At 37.4% G+C, this 18,859-nt stretch overlaps 1 protein-coding gene across 3 annotated transcripts; it reads right to left on the minus strand.

Moving 5' to 3' along the window:
* Positions 1-6,688: 6,688 nt before the first annotated feature.
* On the minus strand, positions 6,689-17,964 carry LOC145774711 (E3 SUMO-protein ligase PIAS3-like). Of its 3 annotated transcripts, none has more exons than XM_082586014.1 (13): positions 17,829-17,964; positions 15,707-15,841; positions 15,397-15,479; positions 13,089-13,243; positions 12,641-12,776; positions 11,130-11,193; positions 10,747-10,914; positions 9,862-10,059; positions 9,485-9,579; positions 9,006-9,202; positions 8,455-8,602; positions 7,680-8,119; positions 6,689-7,406 (listed from the first exon to the last, which is right to left on the minus strand). In XM_082586014.1, the coding sequence occupies exons 1-13, from the start codon at positions 17,868-17,870 to the stop codon at positions 7,249-7,251; spliced, it is 2,019 nt and encodes a 672-aa protein (XP_082442140.1). In that variant the 5' UTR covers positions 17,871-17,964; the 3' UTR covers positions 6,689-7,248. The 3 variants fall into 3 exon arrangements, with proteins under 3 accessions (XP_082442140.1, XP_082442132.1, XP_082442148.1); XM_082586006.1 differs by having other exon boundaries at positions 7,680-8,122; XM_082586022.1 differs by having other exon boundaries at positions 7,271-7,406; positions 8,028-8,122.
* Positions 17,965-18,859: the final 895 nt, after the last annotated feature.

The raw sequence follows: 18,859 nt of genomic DNA on the forward strand, positions 1-18,859 counted from the left end.
AAGTGGATTGGTGTCAACCACACTCCTCCGCATTTTTTAGGATATAAGTTAGATTATGTGTTTTTGTAGGTGTCTTTACACGTTTTTATTACGTTATGTATAAAGGAAACTTCATGACATTTTTTAGTCGCAAATTAATGTGATCTTTTAACGATAGTTCTTAGTGTAAATTTAAGTGGTCTCGCTTACTGATATTAAACAATTACTTACTAAGGTTTGGTACGGTAGCCACTTTAACAAGTCGAAACTCTGCCACTAAAAATGACTAGAATGAAACCGCCCACCAACCATAAGCTCCGGTTTAAGTGACGTAAAAATGGCGAAAAAAAGTTGATAGAAAGCAAATTAAGTGATGGGTTTTTTGTCAGCTGGTTGGCTTAGGGGTTTTGTCAGCTGGTTGGCTTTCATTGACGCGGGTTCGATTCCCACCACTGCTATTGCTCTTTTTCTTCTCTAATTCCAAATAAAGTTCAAAACAAGCGTTAACTCTCCGAATGAGTGCTAGAAGGGTCACAATTGGACAGTAGCCTCATATAACAATATGTGTTATACAAATGTGTTAAATAAATACAAATGTGTTAAATTGTTGATTTCAGATACGGTACGCGGAAATTAGGTAGAATGTGGGTGTAAAAACACGTAAAATCCACCACCAAATATACGTGTAATACACGTGAAATAGTGTCGACACTTATACGTGAAAATTAACGTATAATACACGACCCAAGGAACTTAGAATCTACGTGTCAGATACGAGGAAATTAGGTGTAATGCGGGCGTAAAACACGTAAAATCCACCACCAAATATACGTGTAATGCACGTGAAATAGTGTCTACACATATGCGTGTATTATACGTGAAAATTAACGTATAATACACGACCCAAGGTACGTAGAATCTACGTGTCAGGTACGAGGAAATTAGGTGTAATGCGGGTGTAAAACACGTAAAATCCACCACCAAATATACGTGGAAAACACGTGTATTAGTGTTGTCAGATACGAGGAAATTAGGTGTAACGCGGGCGTAAAACACGTAAAATCCACCACCAAATATACGTGTAATGCACGTGAAATAGTGTCTACACATATGCGTGTATTATACGTGAAAATTAACGTATAATACACGACCCAAGGTACGTAGAATCTACGTGTCAGATACGAGGAAATTAGGTGTAACGCGGGCGTAAAACACGTAAAATCCACCACCAAATATACGTGTAATGCACGTGAAATAGTGTCTACACATATGCGTGTATTATACGTGAAAATTAACGTATAATACACGACCCAAGGTACGTAGAATCTACGTGTAATACACGTGAAATTTCTAGCTGGGATCATCTTAAAACTTTAAAAAATGGCCTTTCAGCAATAAAAGTGCCCTGTTTTCATAATCCTGCCCCCCAGTCAAAAATCATTCCGGCGCCCCTACAAGTAGGCTAAGACTTCGAAGAACTGGAACTTGAAATTATCTTTCTATTTAGCCTACTCACTTGTCTCATTCTTAACTCAGGACATTTAAATACTAACAGTGCTCTGACCTCTGATCCACATATCTATCTGAAGCTTAACTTTTTACTGCAGTTGCTGTTACGACCAAGGACAGGCTGAGAGTTGAAGACTTAAGCTACGTTGCACAATTTTTGCGGAACTACCTCGCATTAAAAATCTAGTTGCTGAGAAGTAATTTCAAGTACGGCATTTTACTGACAAGTACGTGATCAATAAATAAACAAAAACAGAATTGCTTTTAGTGTTGCATTTGTTCAAAATTGGAACGGGGGCGCAAAGCATGTAGGAATCATTGTTAAAAGGGGCGTGCAGGCCGTAACTAGCTTGGAGCACTAGGGGGGGGGCAATAAGTATTCTAGAGGGGGCCTAACTTTTACTTTCCGTATCATGTACGAAAACGACGTTTGTACACAATGTGGGTATATTTAAGCAAAAACATTAATCGTAAAACAGTGTTTACATTAGCATATAGATTATCATAAAAACAGCAGCGTGAGGTGGCATTATAGAGTGAATTACATGCTGTACAGTAGCACAGTTATAATGACGACAGCATAGAAATTGAGAAGCAAAATCATTTTTAAAACATCCGACCATCAACTAGTGATAAAATGGTTAAAAATTGGCATAGAAACCGTGTAGCGATCCATTATTTCGTCATATATGTTTCCCTTTCTTTTACTTATGTGAACTAGTTTAACCTAAATTTATTTCCTAAACATTCTGTAATTTTCCATGTAAACTGCTCCCGAAGTAAATAGAAAAAAGGGAACAGAAAATAAAAGGGTTTGTCGTTTGTTCGCCCTTTGACGAGAGCTCACATCAAACCAGCTCAATTAGACAAAAAGCTCACATCAAACCAGCTCAGTCAGACCAGCTCAAACTGAGCTCGGTGAAGAAAACGTATGTAACAAGTTGGACGCCTGTTGTAATGTGAAAATCAGTACCCTTTTGTTTCGTTATTCTACAATGTTTAAATTCATTTGCCATAACTACAATGTTTAAATTCATTTGCCATAACTACAATGTTTAAATTCATTTGCCATAACTACAATGTTTAAATTCATTTTGCCATAACCTACAATATTATATGAACCCCTTCTGAGAACTTAAAATTATAATTCGAATAACAATAATTGTGTGGAAATTAGTTCATGGAGTCAGATAGCCAAACTAGATAGATAAAACTTCCATCAGGTAGTCAGACAAACTTAATATTAATTCAAATATAAACAAACATTAGACCTCAAATAAACTAACTTAATAATTGTTACCACATTTTTATAAGTTACGTAAAATATATATAACCACAACCGCAGCGAAACTTATGAAATATACACAAAATATAGACAAAGACTCTATTTATCAACTAATACTCAAACTATCAACTTATAATACTCGCGATTTTGGCTACTAACAGATCGGCCTTCAGTCAAATTTTAAGCTGCACGTTGCCATGGCCTGTGTACAAAGGCCGTGTATAAAGGTCGCCATGGGCCTATACATAGAAAATAGGCGTTGAACTACGATCAAATAGGGCAGCAGCGGCTGCACCCGGCTACGATCAAATAGGGCAGCAGCGGCTGCACCACTCATCGTTTTGTAAATAATTGTACAATGCACCTTATTTTTTTTAGTGCAGAATCAACAATTATCTCTTCAAGATCAATCCTTTAATGATAATAGTGAGAATCTATTTCACACCATCAGTGAAATGTATCCTCACCATGGATAGGTTAGGTCCTACCTTAACAGAGCCTATATATATTCAGGAATGCCAGTCGTTGATTGTACAGTTCTTTCAGTACGTACTATATTGGAATCCTCGTGTTCTGCAACTTCCACATGGTCATGTAGGAACTGTTTTGCGACTTGCAATTCCGCCTCTGATGGAATATCTATCTTCAGTTTCGTGTATAGTGGAATGAACGATTCACGGTCCAAGAAGTTTTCATTTTTTCTTGAAAGGGCACGAACAGATGTGTAAAACCATGAATTGTCTGCCAATCTAAGTTTTAAACTGCAAGTATAGAAGCATACCAGGAACGCAAATGCCAAGGTGGTTGTCCGGTCCTTTAATAACGCTGTGGCAGTCAACTGCACAGTATTCTGGAGACTGATCGGCTATCACACTGCTTAGTTTAGTTGGAAACTGGTGTAAACCTACTCTGGCTCTTACCAGCAATAAATCTCGAGTCTGTCTGTTTAACACAACATTAGACACACAATGTTTACAATTAAACAACACAAGAAAATTGGGTATAAAACTGAAAAGTTAGCGAACAGAGCTAATTAAATAACATCATTTTTTCCAGGGGAGGCGAAGTCCCCCCTAGTTACGGGCCTAGGGGCGTGTCTAAGAAAAGGTAAAGAATAGAGATGTAAAACAACGGTTTTTTTTGTTTTAAAAAAAAACGAGCTCGCTTTTTTGTTTTTTATTCGTTTTTTTTACCTATTTTGACATTAAATGTCACAATATGCAGCAATTAGGGTAAAGTAAACTCATTGCAATAGCGTCTCTTTCAACAAACAAACAGTCTCATAACTCGTATAACTTATTTCAAATCAGACAATATGTCTGGTATATTTTTTCATTGCAATTTTGTAGATCTCAAGTCTCAACACACGAGCCATAAAGATTTCTCATCGTCTCAAATAGTAGTAACAGTGTCCTATGGTTGGCACATCTCAAGTATTGTCTGTAATTTGGTCCAGCCAGTTGTTAAATGCAGTACCACACTCGTGTACAGTTTCGAAGCCACCTGGGATTTTGGTTCATGGGCATGTCAGGACCAGGTGGTCAGTGTCCTGTTTCTCTGCTTCACAAAGGCACTTTTGACCAGCACTCTATACACCTTTTCCAGTACAACGTTAAGAGGTTATTCCAGTTGATGTGCATTTGGTGCAAACTTGATGAAAATCACACAAGCGGTTCACGGGTTATAAGTGAAATAATCTTAGCCACTAAGTGGCTTCATAGATAAGGAGCAACAGAAAAACGCCAATATCTTAAGAACCGCTCAACATATTTGAATAATTTTTAGCTCTACTTTGGGGTGGGCCATCTGTTTATGAACATTAAAACAAGTTTTGGCTACTACTTTTTGAGATAAAAAGAAATTAACCTTTTGTCGTTACGCACCGATGAAACCATGATGCATAACTTTAAAAAAATATTTTTTTTAATTGGGTAGAGGAAAGATAGATGAAAAGTTTGGCAAAAGCAGTGTAGTGCTAAAGTCCCAACTTTTAGCCCAAATCACATTTAAATGTAGTGAAAGATGGAAACATTTTGATGCTTTTTATTTTCCCTGAAGAGATTCAATACTCCTTTGTGATGTCATAGTCATGTTTGTTTTCCCTTAATCACACCATTGTGCTGTCATAGACATTTTTAAAAGAAGTATGGTAGCACTTAATCCATCCAATTGAACTAGTTTGCAGGACTTTAGCACTTTTCTGTTTTTGCCAAACTTTTCGTCAATCTTTACCCAATCCAAAACAAAAAAAATTAAAAATAAAGTTACACATCATGGTTTTATTGGTGCGTAACGACAAGAGGTCAATTTCTTTTTATCTCAAAAAGTAGTAAGCCTAGTTCCCAAATAAAATAAGTTTTCATCTTTGATGTTTGTTTTGTATTTTTATCCTGCATTGCGGGAATATGGGTAAAACTTTATACTTGTCAGGAAAAGTAGGCTATTATGAAGCATTTATTCACTATGTGAACACTGAGCAGTGCTGAAAAACCCCACTTTAAAGGGAAAATTTCTTCATTCAGGGCTGGTAGTTACTAGCAATAGTCAACATGAGTGTGGTGGGCATTTGAAAGGAACATTAACCTAAACCTTTTCTGACAAATGCACTTACTTTTGACAGCGGAAAATATCAGTGATAAGATCTCTTGCATTATGTCACAAATGATCTGCAAGAAGCATCAATGACAAAGTGTCTAAGACCTTACAACACACAAAAAGAATACTTCTATTTCAACATTTATAAAGCAAATTATACATCGTTGCTAAGCTATCAGTTAAAAAGCATGTTTAAACAAGCTATTGGCAAAAGCTTGCATTAGTAAATTACCACAAACAAGGTAATGTGTGTTCTGAATACTGCCATCTTGTTTTTGCCAAAATTTTGTCCACCCATTGAGTGTGTACAAGAATAACCAGTCCCGGTATACTAACATCGTAGGCTAACTTCCATAAAAGGAAAAAGAAATTAACTCATCTACATTGTGTCATGTATCAAATTGCATTAATTCAATGTTTGTCAGGTCTACTGCCACAAACATGCCTGAGAATGAAGAAGCGAAACAACGTAGAACTATGCAAAAAATATAGGCTATGCTGCCAAGCACAAACACTTAGGAATTTCAGCACACCAATAAAACCAATTTTACTAGTTTAATGTTTTTCAAGAGCACTATAATGAAACTAAGCTGCAAATTGCAAAAAATTTGCTACTTTTCCAGATAAATATGAAAAAAAAACAAAAAACGCGTGTTTTTTTAGCCCAACTTTTTTTTGAAAAAAAACACGTTTTTTAAAAAAAAAACGGTTCGTTTTTTTTTTTGCATTTACATCTCTAGTAAAGAACCACTGGTCTAGACAGTTTCACATTTTGTGGACTCTGGATCAGCTATGCTCAAGGTATAGGCTATAAGGTGGGATGTTTTGAAGTCATTTGAAGGTTCTTTTGTTTTCAGCAATGTATGTTAACGTAACTTACAACGATCATTACCTGCGGTGGAATATGGGTAAAATTTCATTATTGACTTTGTGAATGCTATCAGAAGAGCAGGCTAGCTTTTAGTTGAAGCTGGGTACTGGATAAAGTTATGACCCGTCAATCACACACGCATGAATTGTAGCTGCTTTTATTCCCTTAAATTCAACAGAATGACTATCAAAAAACGCTGAAATACGCGAAACCTCATCATTGCCAAGAAATACTTTTACTTTTGTAAATGCTGTGGCAACTATTCTAAGCAAAAACATCGTAAGGGAACGTTCAAATATTACGTAACGCTTTTTTTCCGAATTTTTGACCCCCCCTCCCCCATGTAACGCTTTTTTACTACGAATTCAGCACAAAAAACTACCATTCCGTAATCGAAAGCGTTACGTAACGTTTTGCTTAAACCCCCTCCCCCCCGATGTGACGCTAACGTAACGCTTTGCATAAACTCCCCCCTCCCCCTCGAAGGCGTTACGTAATATTTGAACGTTCCCTAACAAGGAAATAAAAATCGAGGAAAGAACAGTTAATTAACGAATGCATGTGCCAAGAATGAGCTTTAAGCTGCGGTGATGGGAGAGTTCATATTTTGACTTAAGTTAAAAGCAGCTGCGAGATCATGACACACAAATCCACATGAACAAAAGGCAAGGGATTTTTCAAAACTAAACATAGGTTTTGTTAAAACCAGCTGTCATGATGTAAATTAATAAAAATCTAGTCTCGTAACCTTGTTTTGTCACGTTAGATTTTCATTTTTTAACGTCAAAGAAACACGACTCAAATACTTTAAAAGTAAAGGCTTGCACAGTATCTCAAAACTCGTAAAAAAAAGTGAGAAAACAAATTTTCAGTGGCAAATTCCTTATTTGATGGACAAAATTGTATCCCAGTTTTAATTTGTTAGCGGTGGTCACTCCCGTTTCCCGATCCTGTCTTTCATCTCTAACAATGGATCCAGCACCAACCCATGGAATGATCGGGTGAGAAATCACGGTTTTCTAATTGGGCTACAAAAATTTCCGTCTGCTCTGTTGGCCGAAAGAAAACTGGACGTTAGATCGTCTGCCTGCAGAGAATGATCCAAAAAACGTAAAGGAAGAACGGAGGGTAACAACGGATTAGGAAGAAGTGGATGAAGATGTGACTCTGAAAATGAATTGAGAGTTAGTTGTGATTGAAAATAAAAATCTTCACGACACGCAGAGCCACCTGCTTGGTACAGGCCAGCAGAATATCAAACGAGTTGATAATATCTCTACCAAGAGCGTTTAGTTACCACCAGCTTCAACTCGAAAGTCAGTCAAGAAATAATTTGAACAATCGCAATGCGTGCTGTTGCACTGAATACTCTAAATTGTTCAACAAGTTTTCCACTTCACTCTTCTGAGACTTCTGAACGGATTCTTGGATTGAACCTACCCGAAGAAGGGCTGCGAGATCTCAGGTCCATTGGGAACGAGGGACGATTTAGTGAATTTACCAATGACGAATCCAACGTTGCGAGGTCGGCACCATCCGAAGATCGGAGGCTTTCATCATTGTTAAGAGATGAAAGGGAACTAAAGGTTGAAGAAGAGTGGATCTGAGGAGGAGGAGGAGAATGAGTGCGAAAAGACCGAAAAAAATGATCGGTGATGGGAGGTTGTCTTAAAGATGGAACGTTTTCAGGTTTGGAAGATTTGTCAGAATGAGAATTGTCATGGTGCGAGTGGCTTTTATAAGGAGAGCGGGGAGCTGAAGAGGAGTAAGGTTTCGAGGATGACGTACAATGGGGTCTTTTCCGATATGATGACTTTTCGTGATCAGAAGAGCTACTCTGTGCACTGAGATCGACGACGTCACTTCCTGTCTTCAATGGTCTGCTGAACAAAACAGAACAGCTGCAAGAAATGACCATATATGGTGCAAACACGACAACGTTTAGAAATTACATAAAAGTGATACTAGTAACAGTGGCGAGTTCGCAGAACACGGCTTATGTATGCAAAACTGCCCATTATAATATAAAGGGGAGTTTGTACAGTCTGGTTCACATGAGCGTTTATACAAAATAGACTGACGTTTTAAAACCTGGCAACAAAAGCTCACAACTTTCGATAACTTGAAAACATAAACCGCATACCTCATCTTAATTCTCCAATGCGCAAACGCGAAGACAAGGGTACTGACTACTGAGTAAACGAACACAACTTACGGTGAACCTATTTCCATTAGCGTTCCATCTGGTACAAAGATTGGCGAGTTCGGAGCTTTTTCGTCATCACTTGAGTCGCAGGTTAAGTCGATCACAACCGGTTCATTCTTCCATTGTTCGGTATCTTTCCTGTCGCAGTCAATCAAATCTAACCGAGTAATAAAATATTGGATCAAGCGATATTGCCGCCTTGCAGTTGATTGCACGCAAAACGGAAATTTTCATGCTAGTTGTTGAAATATTATTAAGTCAAAAAACTTACATGAAAATTGATTTTATATTCACTTTTGAGATTTTTTTTAAACCGATTTAGTTTGACTAAATTATACCACAAAGAAAATGCTCTTTCTATTAATTAATGCATTGCTATAATCAAAATTCCGCGATGTAAAATTGTTCCAGTGCATTTGGCATCTTAAGGTCTGCAGGTGCTTTCAAATTCAAACCAAAGTGATGCATTTGGCAATAACGTAAAAAGCGAAAAAACCTTACAAAGGGTAGCAGCTATACAATGATAATCGCTAAAAATGTTCGCCCCTTCAAGAGACTACCTATTGCCTTGATTGGTGTCCCAACGACAAGGGTTTCCATTTTTCTTTTTTCCTTTGGACAGTGCCAGTTGCCGTCTTCGGTGAAGTCAATCTCATCAAAGTCGCAGCTTTTGAGAATTTCCAGAAACAAACCATCAATAGCAAGCTTGGAGAAGGTCGCGGGTCTATCACACACAGGGCAAATCCACGTCGGCTTCCTGAGGAAATCAACATTAAATTGGTTAGTTGGACCCCAGAAAACATAAATTCTCTTCCCATGTTCTCCAGTGCAGTTTAATACTCACTTAAATTTAAGTTACATTCTGTGACAAAACATAAACATTAAAACAAAAGAAAAAACGTGTAAGTTTGTAAGTCTTATTACGCTACAGTCATGTCATGCATTGAATGAACACAAAATTACTAATACAGTCCAATTTGTTTATATGATATCTCTAAGGTTGCATGGTAATCTACCAACACAATTAAACAAAACTTACTTTTCGTTCATCATGAAGAAAGTAGCCGCATCGAAACACTGAAGGTGGTTACAAGTCAACGGCCTGGTAGGAGCCTTCATGCGCGTCTTGCCTATCTACAAAGGTGTGCGGACATGTTGCTTATCTGACTTTTATTTTTAAATGGAAGAGAGCAAGACAAAAATGTGCGTCATTACGTTAAGTTAACGAATCCTCTACATGCTTTGTCATGTATGAATCAGTAAATGAAATGAGATTTTACAAAAACAACATTTCCCAAAGACTAGCTTTAAAAGCTGAAAATGAAACATTTCTACCTTATCACTTTACTCGAGCGTATATATTCAGTCAAAAATCTGGGAAACATGAGCAAATTCAATATCGAATGAAGCCAATACCGGACAGAGAAGTGACACTTTTAGACTGGTTGTTGTGATGTCCGATTCCGGATCACCAGATAGTTTGTCTTTGATAACAGCCCGCGACGTAGAAGGTGGAATCAACGCAACCTGCTTCACCTTGCGCAGTAGATCGTCAACATTGAGCTTCTGCACAAGGTTGATGGTCACACCGTAACCTTGGTCGTTAGTCAGCATCTGCAATGAACAAATTTAACATTTTCATTGGGCAACTAGTTTAACATTTTAATACGGGTTGCAATGTTACTGACCGCTGCAACAACGCACCAAAAAATGCCAAAACGACTCTACATGACTTTCAGTGGAAAGTTGTCACTGACTCGTATGGCAAGCATTCAGGTTTCGTTAAACTCGTTGGTGTTGCATTGGCGCTTGTCGTGAGACTGCCGATTGAATGAGACTGTTTTCAAGACATTCAGCTTAATTTGGGAAAATAAGTAAAGAAATGAGTTGCTTTTCTGGTGCCTGGTAGAACCTTCCATTCTGCATTATTGCCTTGGCAACAGCGGTCGGGTTCAGAATGAAACCAACCGATCCGCAAAGAGAAGCAGAATGCCTCCACTGAGATGCGAATCCACACGCAACGTTGCTGAGTACATTCACAGATCGAAGTTCAAACCTCAGTAAAGGCGAAATCTTTCAATATACCCAGGACAATGGTCACACAACAGTTGTTGCTAAGTTCAAACTTAAATACTAAGGTGAAGCGTCACCTATCCCCATATACTTACTTTCCTTAAAAAAAAAAATTAAAATGATGTCTCAAACATATTTCAATTCTTGCAATTTGCAGTCAACAGACAAGCAAGTGGACTTTATCAATGAAGCTACTAAGCATTCTTTCGTCAAAAATAACTAACAAACCTCATGATTTTCACTTGACCATTTTATGTCTATCGTGTAGTTGTCATCCGGGGATAGGAGCGGTAAACAGTTAAGCGTGATATCGACTGGTTGGTTGATGCGCTTTGGTATTTGGCCGGTATTAGTTGGAGATATAAAAGGAGGAAGCGTCACAGTAGATCTGTTGATCTGAATGAAAGCACAAAATTATTTTAAGCTTTTTTAAAGATATTGGTAGAAGTATATTGGAGTCCCAGAAGGATTTAATGAGTGCTTATTCTTTGACATTATATGTATGTATGATTTCAAATGAAATTTCATCACGGTAAATGTCTTTATCCAAAACACAAGGTTTGTCCTTGTAAAAACTTTGTCCAAGTTACAATAGACTACTTTTCACTAACCTTTACGTTCAGGTTTGATGGCAATGAGTCACTCTGTTCGCAAGATGTATTCAACAAGCAAAACCTAAGCATAAATATCCGATGAAGCAATGCAGAAAAAAAGCTGGATTAATCTATTAAAACGATATTATAATTATGCAAACCAAATTGCCAAAGTGTGATCACTGAATCTCAAATCACTGCAAAACTCTTGGTGTCGCTTTTAAAAAAAAGATAAACCTTTTAATGTCATCAGTGCTGCCAGATGCTTGTCGCGTTTTTTAGCATAAGTGTTGTGGTAACAGTAACACAAAAGTAGCCCAAAATTACATCACATATGTACAAAAATCATATATATATATCTATAAAAACAATGAAAACTATTAATAGCCTACCGTACTACAAAACGTGCTCAATGCTAAGCAAAAAAGCAAAGCAGAGCGAATTAAATCAAACATAGTTATTAGTTACTATCTGAATCCTTAACAGCCTGTTTCACCTACACGGATCATCAGAAAGTTCTTATTCAAATAGAATATTAATATATAATTCAAATTCAATATTTGAATAAGACCCTTCTGATGAACCGTGTAGGTGAAACAGGCTGTTAAGGATTCAGATAGTGATAACTATATTCGATTTATATCTATAAAAAAATACTCAAACAGCAACTTATACTAGCGATTGCAACGGCTATCAAGAGTAGCAAATCAGTCTCCAATCCAATTAAAACTTTGCACATTGACTTGGCTCAATGCTCATGCATATAGGTTGCCATGTTTAACATAATAGAATATTAAGACACAACTCTTCGAACTGTAATGCTTTCTAAAAAGGATTTGAAAATATGAAGAACCTTGAAAAAGTATCATAGCTGTCATTCCAACAAATAGGCTATTGCTTTCTGTTAGTATCCAGCCTTATATCCAGTTTTTATCCAATTGTATAATTTAAAACCAAAAGTGGGCTAAACCCTTGCAACAGAAAAGTTTAAAGCGAGCATTGCTACTGAATACTAATTCATGAGACTGCAGTGAAGCAGTTATACCAACCATGTTTATTGTTCGTAAGTAAATTATTTTGTCTTTAAAGATCAAATTAAAGTTGTTAAATTATAAATTTAGAATTGCTGCTTGCTAGCATTTTCCACAATTGTTTTGCATCACACACATTTTTCATGCTTGACAGATTCTTTTCTTTCTTTGGGTTACACTCTGAATTGGTGTCACACCATGTCTTCGAGTTAGCTGCTCTGCTCCCCTTATCTTTGGCATATCATTAAGTGTTTTTACCGAGACACAGCCACATGCTCTGGAGCGGTGTTGAACCCTTGTCCTTTCGAACGTCGCACAGACGTTATCAGCACTTGACCACGTGCACGTGACCACTTGAAATCTTACATCATGTCAGTAAATCCGGTGACAATAACAATCATTTAAAGAAATATGTCATTCATCGTTTTTATATCAGCGTATCAAATCAGTCGAGCAAGGTAGTCTAGTATGCTGCACAGTGCATATGCAATTTCTTACCGTAGTTGAACCTGTATATCAAATTTGATTTGATGTTTCGACTTCTTTGTTTTTCCACTGTGTATTTTGGCACCTTGTTGTGATGTAAGGCGAAACTTAAAGGAAGAATCTTGCATAGGTCTGCTGGGCTTTGGATCTACAAAAAGTATAAATTAATCAAACTTCCATATCATTTATAATTTCCTTCATATATTTAATTATTTATGTCCACCGGTACCAGTACGTAAAACAGTATCAAGACGCAATTCTCACCAGGGCTGTGGAGTCGGAGGGATTTTGGCATGTCCAGAGGCGCCCAGTTATAAATCAAGGAGAAGAAATATATTTTTTGCCTGACTCCACAGTCCAGTTTCACACCCCAAGCCAAAAGCACAAATCAGTTTTTCTGCTGCATTTAGTACTACAGTAGTAGCTTCGACATCAATTTGACATCGTCTTTGCAACTTACTCATTGTCTTTGGACGCATAACTTCAGAAATGTGTTCATAAAAAGGAAGTGATTGGAACTTTAAAGAAGAATCATGTTGCTTTGCTTTGAGAGGCTCATGATAACTGGTTGGACAAGAATTTGTTATCATTTTATTTCTCGCGTTTTGTTGATCACTGAAAGTACAAAATAAAAACTAAATTCACTGTTTGTGTTTCTACAACACTAGAGATGTACCGATACCAATATTGTGGCCGATACCAATCCCGATATCACTTTTTTAGGCCGATACCGATACTGATACCAATATTTTGGCCGATACTTTGGTGTTACAAAAAGATGCAATTTTGGTATTTGCAAGGTATTATATCAAATGCTAAGTTTTACCTTATTTGCATAAAACTATTAAAAAAAGCTTTCAATTGGTATAATTTATTAAAGATTCAAGAATCCAATCTCAACGCATTTTTGTGTCATAATAGTAGGTTTTAGTAATGAAAGGCCACCATAATTGAGGACTAGGGTATAAGGGAAGAAACATTACATCATAATTGGGGTTTCTGAAAAATTAAATAAAGTGTTTGCGCAAACTCTCCACGGAATGGCCCATTTCGGTGAGTCCGATTCGGTTAGTCCGATTCGGTTAGTCCGATTCGGTTAGTCCGATTCGGTGAGTCCGATCCCTTAACGGGGGATTTTTTCAATTCTTTTTTTAAATTATCGGGTACCATAGCCTAATTATCATTGCCGTTTTAGGGTTAGGGGTTAGGAGTTAAGGTTAGGGGTTAGAAATTAGGAACTCACCGAATCAGACTCACCGAATCGGACTCACCGAATCGGACTCACCGAATAGTAGCAGACCCAACTCTCCAAATAGGCTATCATAATTGATAATAAGATGTAAAATGTAAACCAAGTGATTTGTGTAGTCGTACAAAAACTATTCGACAAGTAATATGCAACCTAAGGGCGCTTGTCGTTTGGTTGAAAAGCTTTTGCCAGGCCAAGACCACCCAGGCAGCAAAAATGCACAATCCCCCATCGCCCCCACGCTGCTAAACGTCCAAAAAAACTATGCAACCCGGCTGCCCCAGCAAGCCGGCTCCACCAGTCCGCGACCCAACTTCCACCCCTCGCTGCAACATACCCACCAAGCCCAAACAATTCCACGGCAGAACTAGCAGGCCCAACACGAAAGCAATGGGACCACGAATCCTCACCAAACCAATCAAAACGATCCTGCCGCGCCCAAGACGACAACCCCACCGCGAAGAAAGGAGCGCCCCTCCCGGCCACCAGCACAAGGCCGAGCACCCACCAGCACAGCGAGCAGCTGCGACCCGCCAACCACAACGGTGCAGCTTCCACACTAGCCATTTCAATTCTTGTCGATGTCAATTCTTGCTGCGAAACGGCTGCCGAGAAACATATAGTTGATTGGATGGTCTAAATGGCTAGCGTGGAAGCCACACCGCTATGGCCAGCGAATTGCAACAGCCCGCCAAACCAGTGAGTGCCCAGCACCGCACCGACAGCCGAGATGAACGCTCCCCCCACAACGAGGCCGCCATCCCAGATGCAACAAGACCACTTATTGACCAGCCCAGCGAGGACTCGCAGTCTCACCGCTCCCACCCACTCCGCCACGACATTGCCCAAGCTTGGCGAGTCCACCATAACTAAATGCGGAAACCAAATCACAAACCGACAGAACCAGCCCACCAAAAAGAACCAAGTTATACGGGTCCCCCAAACGTCCAGCAACGCAAAAACGATGCAAAATTATACACATTTCCGCCACCTGGGCAGTCCTGGCCTGGTTTTATCCTCTGTTGAGAGTAAAAAAGAAACACAAATGATAAATATTGGAGAAATTGAGTCTCCTTCACAACTTAAGAATCGAACAACGCAAAACTTATGAAACAAAACGTTTTGTTTGAGTGAAAGAATCACTGTAAGCAAACAATGCCAAAAGGTGTGCGCATGAAGTCATGGGAGTGTGAGGTATCAAAAATTTGAACAGGTTTTTATTTTTCTTCATCAATGTGACGTTAGTGTGACCTTTGCTTCTGCAGAAAATTCGCAGCAAACGCCTTTTGATTACATGTTTAGTATCGGCCACAGTATCGGCCAAATTTTGCCGATACCGATGCCGATACCGATACTCAAAAAATGGCCGATATCACCGATACCGATATATCGGTACATCTCTATACAACACAAAGATTGATTTCACATGTCCCACTAAATTTGAATCATGACCATGCGATGTGAGTTAAATGGTAAAATATGACAAAAGTAACAATCGATTTGAAACAACAGCTCTTACCATGTTGAAGAATATAGAGGTTCTTTCATAAGCTGATCATGTGAATATCTTTGATGGTAAAGATTATGTATTTTTGAGGCAACCTGTTGCAAAATTGCCAAATCAAATTGTTAATCTGTCCACTGTCCAGTGAATGATATATGTAATTATTATAGCTCAAAGATAACACCCAACCCCTATTGTCAAAATGACTCCAAATAGTAAATAACATTATGTCATAGTTTATTTTGACAAACAAATCAAAAGCCATTCTATCACATGTTTTCAGGGTACAATTTCAAAGTCAGGTGGTGGCATACCATAAACTTACAGAGTTATTGAAACAAGGTGATTTTATGAGCTGAAGGGCACTTGTCATCAGTTCATGCTTTTTTCCACTTTTTGTTTTACCAGCATAACCCAGCAGTGCTTGAAGTTCAGACACACGAAAGCACATCACCTTTTGCTGAAACATATAAAGAGCTCATAAAGTGTTTACTGGCAATCTTCTTCTTAAATGAAATACCAGCATTTAGCAATCCAGCATATGGATATTATATGGTATAGAAAATAACTCTTGATATGCACTTATACTCAATTAGTCATACATTATGATTTTATTGTCATGTTCCTGTGTTACGGTAGCCTACTCAATTATTAAATAAAAAAGAAACAATAAGTCAAATATCCATGGCCAAGTTCAAGAAACTTTATTTTTCTGAAAAACTTCATGTTTGAACTTTGATTCAAATCAAAGTATAAGTTTCCAAATATTAAATATCATAATAAATAAACACTAAACAGGTGATGTAATGACTTCAACACCACTTGTCATTGCACATGACTAGGGAGCTGTGTTAAAGTCCATGATAAACGGCTGTCACCATAGCAAACTTGCAGCATTAAGCTAAAATAGACGGTTTGTATCGGATGCAACCTAATTCGTACCATCAACAATTCGTACTGTTAGTTCGTACCTTGAAAAGATCGAGAGAAAAAAATAAAAAAAAGCCGAAGTTGCTGATCGCAGTTTTCGCAAACATTTTAAAATTTTCCGCAAACTAAAACTCTTAGAATCATTACCAGAAATTTTTAAATGATTGCGGAAACTCCGATCAACCCTAACCCTTTCAAAATGTTTGCGGAAACTCCGATTAACCCTAACCTAAACCCCGATTAACCCTAACCCTCGCCTAAACCCTAAGGGAACGTTTAAATATTACGTAACGCCTTCGAGGAGGAGGGGGGTTTATGCAAAGCGTTACGTTAGCGTCACATCGGGGGGGGTTCAAGCAAAACGTTACGTAACGCTTTCGAGTACGGAATGGTAGTTTTTTGTGCTGAATTCGTAGTGAAAAAGCGTTACATGGGGGAGGGGGGGATTGAAAAAAGCGTTACGTTGGCGTTACATGGGGGAGGGGGGGGTCAAAAATTCGGAAAAAAAGCGTTACGTAATATTTGAACGTTCCCTAACCCTTTTAAAATGTTTGCGGAAACTGCGATCTGCGATTTCGCAAACTCTTAGGATCATTACCGGAAATTTTAAAATGTTTGCGGAAAAACGAAAACTGCGATTAGCGACTCCGGCTTTGTTCTATTTTTTTCTCTCAATCTTTTCAGTTTGTTTGTTTGCGGAAACAACCTAACCTTTTTAAAATGTTTGCGGAAACTCCGATCAACCCTAACCCTTTTAAAATGTTTGCAGAAACTGCAATCAGCGGCTTCGGCAAAATCTTAAGATCATTACTGGAAATTTTAAAATATTTGCACTACCGGAAATTTTAAAATGTTTGTGGAAACTGCGGAAAAACAGAAACTGTGATCAGCAATGTTCTATTTTTTTCTCTCGATCTTTTCAGTTTGTTTGTTTGTTTGTGGATACCGATACCCTAACCCTTTTAAAATGTTTGTGGAAACTTCAATCAGCGACTTCGGCTTTTTTTAATTTTTTCTCTCGATCTTTTCAAGGTACGAACTGACGATATGAATTGTTCATGGCACGAATTAGGTTGCACCCGTTTGTATCTACAGTAGTGAAGTAAGTAACAATGATGCTGCAGAAAGTGAAACTCAATCTATTGTATAAACTTTTTTTTTTTTGGAGCAACGTTCACAAGGTAGTAATGTTAAGCCTAATTTTGATGAGCTAAAAACAAGCTAACTCTCTATAATAAATTTTGACATTATGATATAATTTATAAGACAGAGAGGTTGAGTACAAGTGGAAAATAGTTGAGCTACATTGAAGTTAACGCTACTGGTACCGGTACTCAACCTTCAAAAAGTAAAAACTATCATCAACAAAATTAGTGAACTGTGGGTTATACATTTCAAATTTAATGAGCGGAAGAAAACTTACAACAGATTTAATTTTTTTTTAAGAATTGACCATTTTTTCAAATAAGCCTTCATGACATAATGACAATTCATTCTAGAACATGCATAACTCTAACCTTTATGTCTGATATTTCAGCATTAGAAAAATTTGAATCCATTCTTTAAACTTGAATTGTATACAGCAAACAATTGTTTACTGTAGGCTACTTGTAATACAATGCTAAACTTGACTTTTGCAATGTTCAAGTGTTCATTTTCAGCATAAAAGATAACCCTTAAATAAAATAAACACTAGTTAAAATCTCATCGAAAGTAACCTTTTTTACAATTTTAAAAAGAAAAATTAAAAGTTTATAAAAAAACATGCCTACTGTAGCCTACTTCTTTTTTGATATTAACTGAGCCAGAGTTCCTCTTTGGTAAGAAATGACTGGAAAAATGTAGGCTAAGCTAGATAGAGCTCAATACATTAAGGAGATGTCAACATTTTTTGTGAAAAGTGCTTTTTATTCGGTGGAAAATTTGCATTACAGTTACAGGGAATGTCGCTATAAATTGGCGCCTTGTTGCTATTATAGCCTAAATACTGACAATACTTGTATTGCAAGGCAAGTAGGCCTAAGATTTTTATAGAAATTTTTAGGCAGAAGCAATAAATGAATGTTAAGTTTACAATAAAATTTCTTAAATTACAAATAAACATTCCTATTCTAGCCTAGCCCTACAGTACCTTTGCAAAAGGAAACCGCCTTATTTAGTCTATAAAGCATCTTTCAATAAAAAAGAAACAACGAAAATAGCCCAACACCACCTAGCACTTGTTTAAATTGACAAATTTGCCTTTTATCACATATTAGAAAAAAGTAATTTTAATTGCTTTGTTCAGTAGCCTATAACATTATTGGCCACCAATGACCATCACCAGAAACAAACTGAGAAAGCGTCAGATGCAAAATCTAAATATTTCAAAAATACTTTTGTAATAAAACACTGTTGCTGTAGAAAACATCATTTTAACTTATGCTTCCTTTATTTCAAACAAAAAATAAGTTATTAATAGTCATGAAAATTTTTTCATCTCAAAATGCATGACAAATTTTACTTTTATTTTCGCAGTTGTCATCATCATCTTTCTTCAGTTGGCAAC

The sequence above is a fragment of the Aplidium turbinatum genome, chromosome 1 (genome assembly GCF_918807975.1).
Source record: "Aplidium turbinatum chromosome 1, kaAplTurb1.1, whole genome shotgun sequence".
NCBI lineage: Eukaryota > Metazoa > Chordata > Ascidiacea > Aplousobranchia > Polyclinidae > Aplidium > Aplidium turbinatum.